General features: G+C 33.6%; 1 protein-coding gene across 1 annotated transcript in view; it reads left to right on the top strand.

Annotated features, from left to right (window-relative positions):
- LOC127660898 (inactive heparanase-2-like) overlaps positions 1–9,113 on the top strand; it is an 80,741-nt gene extending 71,628 nt beyond the window's left edge. Inside the window, exon 12 of the mRNA XM_052151368.1 lies at positions 6,503–9,113. Within this exon, the coding sequence (XP_052007328.1) occupies positions 6,503–6,665 (163 nt within the window). The 3' untranslated portion in view covers positions 6,666–9,113. The remainder of the gene's footprint in view (positions 1–6,502) is intronic.
- The last annotated feature ends 3,467 nt before the right edge of the window (positions 9,114–12,580 follow it).

Below are 12,580 nucleotides of genomic sequence, written 5' to 3'. Positions count from 1 at the left end.
GTCACCTCTATATGAGCTTGAGGTCTGTTATTGGGAGTTTAGCGTGATACTTTGAAAACATCATGATTATGTTGTTTATCAGTGTAATAGAACCTCTTTAAATAAGTCTATAGCCTTCTTAAATCCTTATGCATTAGGAAAACTGAACTGAAGGGTTCTGCTAAAGCAAATGCTGATAAGACAAAAACATAGACAGGCATATTCTGAAGAAGCAGAGAGTAATTGCCAGTTATATCAAAGTGAGCAATCTATCATAGGCCAGTATGAAAACAAACCCATAATCATGCGTGTTTTGACAGACCCATTCCCACGGTTAATAATCTTAAACCGCTCACTTGCCAGGCTTGATATTTATAAATATATGGAAAAAAATAACTTTATGTAAAGTGCTTCGCACTTCCATTTTTTCATGTTTCCAAAGAAATGTTTGAAAGAAAATAGCTCATAAAGCCCAAAAAACAGATTTCACCTAGGTTATTTTTCCATAAACTCAGTCAATTACTTTCCTCTCATTTCAGCTGTTTTAAGATGGTCCTTTGGGTTAATTAGTCTAGTAGGGCCCTATGATTTCCACGTTAATGTGGAATGTGACATAATTTGACGTGTTTGGGATGAAATTAATCTATAAATGCACAATTAACCAAATTAAAATCGTGAAATGTCTTAGTTTGATTAAACCACAAAAGGCTGAGATTTAATTTAACAAATAGCCCACATGAGCTGCATGCTTCAACAGTAAGTTAATGGGAGAATCAACTTCTTATATACTAACTGCATTATTAAAGCTGCACTATGTAAGATTCTTTTGGTTAACAATGAACAAATTGCCAACAAAAACAATCATTGTTCAAAGCGATGTCCTTAACTTACCCCTATTCATTTCGGTAAGCATATAAAATATATATATATGTATTTTGAGCTGTCGGGTCGGATTTGGCGCAAAATCGCTGGCTCATGTCTTTCCTCTTTGCACCATGACGTCATGTCCGTAAACACAGGAAAGAAGGGCCGGCTGACACGTGTTCCGGCTGAGGATGCTGTTCAGTTCAGTTAGCCACAATCGCACAGTTCAGGATGACATCACTGCAGTCTGGGTGGATGTTTATCTGTTATCCGTTTGGCAAAGTTGTTTACCTGCTATAATGCTTGGAACTGGATACAGTATGTTGTCTGGTAGGGGTAATGTTTTCTGAACCGAACATTACTCGTGTGTTTATCATGATCCATTGTCAGTGGAAGTTACTGTGCATGTTTACTAATATGTATGACTTTTGAAATTGACTACTTGTCCATAATATTTTCATGCTCCTTTATTCTCATTATTGCTCATTTTATGTTTTTAGTTTACAGTGTTATTAGGCCTACAGTTTCACCTGCTTTCTCAACTGCCGTGTTCATTTTTTAGTCTTTTGACAAAAATGGCCTTTAAAAATAGTCAATATTTCATCATGTTATATTCATACATTTTAATCAGTTTTACAAAAATGACCAAATTTTTGGCAACGAAAATAATATATTTTATTTGATGATGACCTGCAAAATTAACAAAAAAGTGTCAAACTTTAATCAAATATTCAAATATTTGGAAAAACAAATTATAAACATTTTCTAATGTAAACGTACCAAACATACATGTACACATCCTACTGTCCTTGTTGTGAAAAACCCGAGCTCCTGAAACATTAATGTATAGTCTGAAGTATTAGCTACTTTTTAGAAGTTAGCCAACTGTACTCTAAATTCTTCAAGCTTTAGAGACTTCTGTGAAAGTATATTACATTGCATGTAGTGTGTTTCTTATGGAAACGGTGTATACTCAATGTAAGTTATGCAATGCAACTTACGATTATTCTGACTAGCCCATCATTTCATTCAAGTTCACATATTCATTCATTTTGTTGTAAAGATATAAAATGTTCCATAAATGCAGCTCAAGTGGAGCAATGCCCAACACATTGAATTAATGGATTACACAAATCCATATCTAATATCTTCTTTTATTTACACATTATCCAGATGTTTCTTCTTCTGTTTAATATCTTGCAGTTTCATCTTTATCGTCATATTTTACTCAACAGTATGCTTTAATAACATAATCTAATAATCTTCATGATGCAGATTTTTTGTCTCATCTTCGATATCATTGAAGAAACTTTTCATAATTGATTTCAAGATGACAAGATTAATAATGTAAAAATAATTAAGTCTTACATAAAACTCGAATCAGCAGTATCATGAGTTTTTACCTCTTAAATTGATAATACAATACAACACAAACATTAATAGTCAATAAAACATTTGAGTAATCATATTAAAATATACTTGTAACTGGTGGTGATTTAGGAGAGTCCCCGGTTCTCTATGTAAAAGAGAGTGTTGACAAGAGTGTTGTGTCAGAAAAGTGTACATATCATTCATTCAAAATATGTAAATAAGAGTGTTTTTTATCTTCATCAAAGCAAGTAATATTTTATTTTTAAATGTTTGATCGTATAACATAATTATGACAACATGAAAATAGCACGTTGTAACTCCAACTCTGAATATCTTCCAGTTATGATCACACAGGCGAAGCAATATCTTAAGCAAGAGTTTCATCACTGCTTTCATTAATACTGTGATACTCTACTTTGCAGCACTGCATTTGACCAAATAAATAAACAAATACAATAATAATAATAATACTAAACTAACATTTTTGGTTTTGTATAGTGATGTGAGGATCAGTATAGATGCTCTTCATTTAATAAAAAATTATGCAGTGGTATGTTGAATATAAATAAAAAAATAAAAAATTCATTAAAATTATATTAATCAATTTGAATAAACAGTTTTTTAATGATAAAATGTAATTCAACTTTAAAACCCGTAATTCAGAGAAAATGAAATGAAAAACATGGAATATGGGAAAAATAAAACAGAATTTTGGAAAAAAATAAATAAATGGATTTCATAAGGCCCTAGTGTAGTGAATACCACTATATATTTTTCTCTCAGCAGTCAGAAATGTTGAAACATGCAGAATATTTGTCTCTTCAGAAATGCCCGCAGCTCCATATGGGCCGAATCAGTGTGTTCCACACCAAATTCAGTAAGTTACATATACAGGCAGACTATAAAGTTACTCATGACGCATTCCAATGCTTAAATCCTCTGTAACGCATATGCAGGGAAATTAAATGCTCATTTTGTGGGGTCACTCTTAAACACTCTCAGACTCGACAGAGTTGCTGTTTTCAAGGTTAGAATTTTCCCCACAATGTTTAGTGAATCTGTCCTCATGCATCATGTTTCTCTCATTCAAGAATTGTAAGCCTCTACTTTAGCTATGCAGTTTATAATTCACTGGTTATTATTCAGTCATTCAATAATAATAATAATTAAATAGTAAATATTTAGACTCAGTAGTCGTGAGTTAAATTAGTTGAAATATTTCCTTAATAACTATTCAAGAATGTTATAATACTAGTAGATGTGTAAAGTCTTTTAGAATATAGATATATATGTACCTGTATTAACATCAACATCTCAATTTAGAAGTGACTTTTCCTATAGTATCTCACCAAAATTATTAAGTAACAATGATCATTTTATATAGCTCCTTTAAAGGTTACTCCTCATAGCTCTTTACATTTTAAAAGCAAAATACAAAAGCACTTACAAAGGATGCATCAACACATAATATAACAATACAAATAAGTGTAAATAGAGACATACAAAATATTAAAATTGTTGTGTATCAGATAAATTGTAATCAAATAACATTTGAATTATCATATACATTATCAGGAACATTTTATATAGTTACTGATATTCTATATATTATTTATATATTACAGATTGTACAGAATCATTTTCTGTAAAGCGGCTTTGAAGCGATTTGTGTTGTGAAATGTGCTATACAAATAAAAATGACTTGACTTGATATAGTTCAAGGACACTCTTGAACATTCTCATATTTAATTATCTGATTTTCGAAAGGTTGTTAGGATCATGAAAGGCATTAATTCAGTCAAGTGTGTCCAAACATTTCTGGCCGGTTATAAAGACGGCATAGAATTGGTCTGTAGCAAAGTTACTTTTGTAGTTTTTTTGTTTGTTTTTTAAGTCTGAAAAGCTATTTAATGATGAAGTGTAATTTTTAGGTTGATCTCAGTGGTGTCTTTGAGTCTGAGAAAGGCATGACACTTTTTAAACCTAGAGCTACTGTATGATCATCTCAGATGTTTTGGTATCTCTTGAAGGGTTTGCCTTTTCAGGTCATCATATCTCAAACTCATACCTACCTACATCTGTAGCCAGCGGCTGCGGCATATGAAACTATCAGTAGACCTTAATTAAATTTACATTATAGAAATGAAGATCTTCCGCTGCAGAGGCCCAAAGCAAAACACCAATGGCTGTGTTCTTACATACCTCTGTCTGCTTTGAATTCCTGAGCGTAAATCCCCCCCGAGGGAAGAGGTGATTGTAAAGATCAACAATCCCTTGATCCTCACTGTCGTGTCTGATGCGTGCTGTCACACTGTGGGTCAAAAGGCTTTCAGGCCCAGAGCAAACTCAGCTTCCTGATCGGTTCAGACTGTGGCATCCAGTGTTGGGGAGTAACGTGAGGCTACTAAGTAATTAGTCTACAGTAAATATATTTTTCAGCTGTTTTCAAAATACTGCTAATGTATGTCGTTCCACCAATGAGCTACATCAATAAAGTAGATGCATGATGTGAGAAAATGCTATAACACTTTTTATGTCATGTTGCATACGATAACCAGTAACAATTGTTTTGTGCCAGGAAAAACATGACACTAATTACTGTAGATTATATCGGAATAGTTATAACTATATTTAACAAGGTACAGTATTGCCCCCTTACGCAGCTGCAGTTAACTAGTCTACTTTATGGTAGTAGCTTAGTCTATCTAATAACTTTTTCGAAAGGAAAGCTTGACTGTAGTTTAACTACCTTTTTAATAGTTTTTTTTCTCCTTTTTTTTCTTACTACAATGCGTCATTATAGGGCTTCATCTGTGATAACAATAGGCATATTAACCATTTTCACATTTGAACACATGAACACATTTAGCATTACAGCATCCAGTGTATACTTATACTACTAGTATGCAATAAGCAGTATGGCAATATTCCATTCTGACAATGGATCTTGTCTCATACTAGGGGTCTCTGGTCTCTCTTGGGTTGATTATGCAGCTATAGCGCCCTCTACTGCATGTTCAGGTAGTTATCGTTTTTGCAAACACACTTGGCCCTTAAACCACTCTCAGTCCAAAATGCGACTTGGACTGATATTTGATTTAAACTTAATTGCTTATTTAGCTGAAAGCATATTGCAATTAAAAGCATTTTGATCTGTGACAAACACAAATTATTCAATGAAATGTGGGAAGAGACTTTTAAAGGGATAGTTCACCCCAAATGTTTAATTCTCTCATTATTTACTCACTCTCATGCCATCCCACATGTGTATAATGTCTTTCCTCTGCAAAACACAAACAGATTTTTAGAAGAATATTTGAGCTCTGTAGGTCCATACAATGCAAGTGAATGGTGACCAAAACTTTGAAGCTCAAATATGCACTTAAAAGGAGCATATAAGTAATCAAAATGTCTCCGATGGAGAAGGACCCAATCAGTTTTGGATGAGAACAGACCAAAATATAACAACGTTTTCCTTATAAATCAAGACATCTGCACTCTCTTTGGCAATCATTATCCAAGAGCTTGTTGCTTGCATCAAGCTCTATAAATGTAATTGAGCTTGAAATCATGATCGTGTATAGAGACTGCCATGGCAAGATGTACAGTAAAAAATTACATTTTGGTCTGTTCTCACCCAAAATCAACTGGATCACTTCAGAAGACATGGATTAAACCACTGGAGTCATATGCATTATTTTTATGCTGCCTTTATGTGTTTTTTTGGAATTTTTAAGTTTTGGTCTCCATTCACTTGCATTGTATGGACATACATAGCTGAGATCTTCTTTTAAAAAATCTTTGTTTGTGTTCTGCAGAAGAAAGAAAGTCATACACATCAGGAATGGCATGAGGATGAGTAAATGATGAGAGAATTTTCAATTTTGGGTGAACTATCACTTTAATTCTCTTTGGAATTAGTGAAAGCTCTGGTGTGTTTCCTTAATGTGCTGATGGCTGATTAAATGCAGACTAACATATATCTTTATTTTTTATTTTATGTATTTTATTTTCTCCTCATTGTTATAATTAACACATTGTTTTATGCGTACATCAAGTATTTAAGTTTTATTTTCATGGTCAGTAAGCAATGTAACAAGTATCCTTTTTTTTTTTTTTTTTTTTTGTGGACATTAAAAATACCAATAAAAATATTACATTTAAAAATAAATGATCTTATAAGGAATAGAGGATTCTGTTTGAAGTGGATAGTGTGACATGTGATATGTTAATATTATGTCTATCCCATCTCCTACAGGATCATAACACATGTCTATTTGCTCTACAGGTCTGTGCAGCTGAACGGTGAGCCTTTGATTATGGTGGACAATGAGACGTTCCCAGAGCTCAAACCCCGGACACTCAGGGCAGGAAGAACGATAGCTATGCCACCCGTTTCCATCGGCTTCTATGTCATCAAAAATATTAATGCTTACGCCTGCCGTAGATAACACACACTGACCGACCTCAGAAGATCTTCTGTTCAATGCATCAACCCCTCGTTGCATTCCTCTTTTTTAGAACTCCACAGACACGTGGAAAAAAACCCGCCCTTCGTTCAAGCAAGGGTTGCACTGAATCCTTTCAACAACATTTCTCCTCTTTTTTTCCGCAAGAAGAGCTTGACTTGTGGAAAGTGAATGTATTTTCTGTCAGTTGTTTGTGTTGTTATTGCTGTCATGGCCGTTTTTGTTGTTTGTTGCTTTTGATTTTGGGGGAATATGCCTTACGATTCTTTACTTGTGCACAGCAGACAGAATCAGAACCTGATGTTGAGGATCATCGTAAGCTTAAAACCAAAGGCTAATGTTTCTGGATCAAGATCCTTGTTAGTCCTAAAGCAAAATTCCTACCAAGTAATCAGATTTTAACGTTGGGTATAGCGCTAAGTTTGGGGCTTGAAAAAATTATTTTCAGCCTATGTCCCTCGGATTTTAGGGGTAGGTAATTGTTAGGGTTTGAGTTAGGAATACAGGACCAACAAAGGATGCTGATCCAGCTAAATCACATTGTGCAGATCTATCACAAAGTCATCTGAATTGCATCTGATACAGAGGGCTAAAGCCCTCACGGGGCACAGGGCCAAATCTTGATCCCTAGTCTTTCTTCTTCATCACAGCATAGTAAATCTAAACCTCCACTTCTAAGTCTGTGTCATCATAACTTGCAGACTTTTCTATAAACTTAAAACAAGCCCTGGAAGAGGCTTTCTCTTTACTCTTTGCTATATGTGTATTTTTTTCTTCAGTTGCTGCTTGATGAAATGTAACTGTACGATAATGAAGAGAATATGGGAAGGCACAAATATTTACAAAAACATACTTATATTTTGTTTCTTGAATTAAAAGGGATCGTATAATACATACAAGTGTCTCAACACACAAACATCTGGTACAAACACACCTTTATGCATTTCACTTCAATATTCATTGGTGCTCTTATAAATACCGCTCCATTTTGATCATGTTTACATGTTTGACATCCCATTTTAGCTCAGATGATATTGAAGGCTGAAAGGAAAGATAAAGGAGTTTTTGAAGGTACCATTTTTGGTTGATGAAGAATTGTAGATTAAATAGAGTTTGTAAATGAGCTCAGGAAATGTTCTCATATGTTGTCCATTGGTGTGTTGTTCCTTAATGTCCATAATATCTGGTTCTTCATTTGAGCATTACGGCACACATGTACACCACACATGAGCTCACTTCTCTAAATCAAATTTCTTCCATTGCTATTCAACACTACTTTGGCCCTAAAAAGCATTTGGAAAACCTCCCTTAAAATATATCAGTGTCATTGCATTAGATAATAAAATATCAAATCAAGTGTTTGTTGTAAAGAATGATAGCACAAGCACAGATTTTAAGCAAAACATTTTATAAAATAATTTAGTTAGATTTTAAATATTAAACAATATATCCTTTCCAAAATGAAGACAAACAATATTTTGACTCTTAATGGAAGTAAAATGAGTTAATTGATAGCTAAGAAAAGTGGTGTTATTAGAAAACGCTACTTGCTTTGACATTTTGTTATTTAATGCAGTGAAATTTGTGCATATTTAAGTGTCTAAATACTTTTGTGACAACTGTAAATTCTGTGTACAGTGATTCCTTTGTGCTGCTAGCTGACTAATTAATATTGAGCATGATGAGTGACAAATTATTTTGGACAGGGACAAACCTCTTTGTTATATTAATAAATGTACATACAATTAATTTTAGTTTTTTTAATTAAGGTTCCATGCTCTATAATATTATTTATATAAATGTATATGTGTGGTTATGAGTGTATATATACATACATATTGTGTTGAGAGAAAACAGACTTTTATTTAAGTCATTCCACATTTGCAGATTATTATATTGTACTTTGTGTAAAACATACTAAAGAGAGTTTAATCAAGATGAAGGACAGACTTCAAATGTAGTGAGTTGCTCTCAGTATGTGCACTCGTGCTGTACATTTTATGTTGACTGATCACTTATTCACAGTGCTGCGGTTCAGCTTGCAAACCCATCAATAGTGGAAATCAATGTTAAATTGTAAAGAGTGTGTAAAGATTTTTAGAAGAATATTTCCGCACTGTAGGTCCATACAATGCAAGTGAATTGTGACCAAAACTTTGAAGCTCCAAAAAGCACATGAAGGCAGCATAAAAGTAATCTGAATGACTCCAGTGGTTTAATCCATGTCTTCTGAAGAGATCAAATCGGTTTTGGGTGTATAGAACACAGCTAGAACATACCAGAGCATTCCACTGTTGTTGCTCTCTTTATATTGTTGTTAATGACAGGGTCAATAATGTTTGTTTCCTTCTTTGAATGTGTTTATTGCATATTTTGGATTTGTTAATATTTTTTCTGTAAAAGAGCATTATTTTATTATGGAAATGTTTGTGTCTGAATATTATTTTTGTCAAAATATATAAATAAAATATGTTTATTGAAGATCTTTTGCCCTGTCATAGTATTTAATATCCCTTTATGTCTTATGTAGGTTTGGGGTCTCAGAATTCCCAATGATTTATGAGAAAAAAGAATAATAGTAAATTCAAATTTAACTTACTTTCCCTTTTAAATGGATAGTTCACCCAAAAATGAAAATGATGTCATTATTTACTCACCATTATGTTGTTCCATATGGCTTTCTTTCATAGAACACAAAGGCCCCATTTCCACCTGGTATTAAGATGCATTTTGGGTGATCAGATCATGTGGTCAGCCCTAAATACAGGTCTAAACGGGGTCTAAAATGTTTTGTGATCGGATCACAGAAACCACATACAAATGTGGTTATTTGAGGTGTAAACACCTCAACCAAAGGGATTCAAAAGTATAGCCACAAGATGTAATTAGTGATATTAGTGTGATAAAATCACTATCCTTTTCTGTGTAAAATTATATTCAATATTAAAACCCTAAATTGCTAAAATGACTGTAAAAACCTCAATTTAAATAACTTTACAGATAAACTTATACACAAGCATAAACCCCTTCAAAAATGTACCCTTATTTTCTTCCATTGTAAGTGCCTCACTGTAACCTAAGTTTTTGCTTCTTCATTTTTTAAAGAAAAGGAGGGACAAGTCAAAATAAATTTTGGTGGTAATCAACATTATGCCACAAATGCTGTTGATTGCGCTTAACTTGTATTGAACCCAAAATATTCCTTTAAGTCCCTTTTGTTTATGTCAGCAAACAAATTTAGAGTCTCTCATGCCCCAAACAGAAATTGAAGGATTTAGAGTATACAAATATCAAATAATAGACTAATGTTTGAACTTTTAAGAGTCCTATACAGGACAGTATATGCATTACATATGTCCAATATCCTATGTATAAATGATACAGCCACGTGAGATTCATTAGCCTATATTTTTGGAGAAAAAAAAAAAAATTCCACAGTGACCAGATGCTGTAATTAAACTAAGAAAATAATTCCCATTAACTGCACTAATCTATATTCGAATTATAATGTTCTAAAAAGGGCTTTAGGAAACATGTCTCCGGTTCACATATGGTTTATCTTAAAATAGCCAACATGGTCCACTCATAAACAGAATCCAGACTCATTCACACTTGAGTTCATTTGGCCAAGAGTCACAAAACATGTCATGACCAAACATGCCTTTATGGGTCCACTTCATTCTATTTACAGAAATTTTGATCGTGAGAACCATTCAAACGGGCCACAAAACTTGTTTAAAACACTGACTCCAGTAGAAAATATTAAAGCATCTATTTACTTTACATCTATTTACTAAGAAGGATTATCATTTTCAAATGTTATGGTAGGAAAAGATATGGACCATGAAAAGAGATAAAAAGTAAAAAGACAATGTTTGCATTTAAGCAAATCCATAGTATAAATGTAAACACAAATCAGAGGGGTCAAAAGGTCTTTCACATGTCCACTTGTGAAAATATTTCTTATTTAAAACATGACTTTATTTTATTATTATTATTATGATTATTATTGTTATTATTATTATTAACCTGATGAACCATGTTAGCAAGTAAATCTTCACATGGTCAATGTCAAAAATGTGCTTATTTGATTAGTGAACTAAAACTGCAGAATCTTAAATATTTATTTTGAATTTCTTTAAATAACATTTTTTTAAATCCTAAAACTTTCAGTTTATTTCCATGTTTAAATTAGATTTTGAATCCCAGATTTTCAACATGGTGTCAGATTTTTGAACCCCACTGTAATTGGGTTCAGGATCAAATAAACAGGAGTCATGTTATATAGCTGTTTGCTAATGTAAATTGACCTGATTGAATTGCAACTTTGGTTTAATCTGCAAGACTTGAATATTCATGACCCTGTGGAACAAGCAGGTAGGTCTTAGTCATTTGATTAAAACTGACAATCAACAACATAGATTTGTATACAAACATAATACAGTATGAAGTTTCTTTCTTTGTTGAATATGTTCTTCTATGGAGTTCTGTGCAGAGTCAAACTACAATACCGTTGCGTGACTTTCCTGCCTTTACCATGCGTACTGTAACCAAACCCAGCATGAAAATGTTTATACTTTTGATCCAATTTGGAGTATGCAAAACCCATCCCCCTGAGCCAAGATGGTGGATTTAATGATGTTTATTCTATGTAAGCCAATTACATAGAAGGTTAAAGTTGTAGTAATATTAAATTCGTACAGACGTGTGTAATACAATGGATAAAGAAAAGGTCATGGCCCCGAAAGAAATAAAGAAAGAAAGAAAGAAAGAAAGAAAGAAAGAAAGAAAGAAAGAAAGAAAGAAAGAAAAAAAAAAACTTTAAGAAAACAATTCTGGTCACAAAGTGTATCAAGATTGAAAAAAAATCATTTATTTTTATTGAATATTGATAGAGCAACATAAATTGTGTGAAAGAAATAATAACAGAAAATGGTTTTGATTCAAATTCATTCAGACTCACACATATGGGGTTATATGTGTAAATATTGTGACAATAGTTAGAGGGCTAAATTTTTCAACAAAGGCAAATACTTTTGACTAACAAATTAAGATAATACTTATTCAAAGCAACCACTTCAGAAAAGGGATAACCATTTTCTGTTCATTTTAATCACATATGGCATTCCATAACATCTCCATTGTAATTGGATCAGTCAGTGTGAGCACACTTTTAAAAAATTTCATAACAAATCTATTTGCCCCACTTAAAAAAGCAGTGTGTTTTTATCGGGGCCTTTAGCCCCTGCAACAGTGAAACTTTCACTTATTGGACACTTACACAAAACAGAAAATGATGTGTTTTTAAAAAAAAAAAAAAAAAAACGTTCTGGTTACTTCCGTAACCTCTGTTCCCTGATGGAGGGATTGAGACGTTGTGTCGATGTAGTGACACTAGGGGTCACTCTTGAGAGCATGAGACACCTCTGATCATTGATAAAAGGCCAATGGGAATTGGTGAGTGGTATTTGCATGCCCTTACCCCAGACATATGGGTATAAAAGGAGGGGACTTGCACATCACTCATTAGGTAGCTAGAATGTCCAAGGCAGGGAGCCGCTGGGGTGGCTCGCTTTCTTACGAAAGCGAGCCGCGACCGCAACGTTGCCATGTTCATGGCCTCTCGCAATGAGGACATGATGCATCCACGAAAGATGTCTCGCGTGGGAGGCGCCCAGGCACGAAAGACAGTGATCGTGGCCATCAGAAGGCGAGAGGTATCGACCTCAACCAGCAATAACACACAATAAGAAAGGCATCTTTAAAAAGACACGTCTTGAAATAGACGTTCCGATGTGTGCCACTCTTTTAGAATATACACTTTTGTGAGGGAAAATGCTCTTTTAGAATATATCTAGATCTGCTGAAGCACCCAGGGCTGATCTCTGCAGTGCACC

The sequence above is a fragment of the Xyrauchen texanus genome, chromosome 20 (assembly GCF_025860055.1).
Source record: "Xyrauchen texanus isolate HMW12.3.18 chromosome 20, RBS_HiC_50CHRs, whole genome shotgun sequence".
Taxonomy (NCBI): Eukaryota; Metazoa; Chordata; class Actinopteri; order Cypriniformes; family Catostomidae; genus Xyrauchen; species Xyrauchen texanus.
The sequence above is the reverse complement of the archived record's forward strand: the minus strand, read 5'-3'. Positions and strand labels throughout refer to the sequence as shown.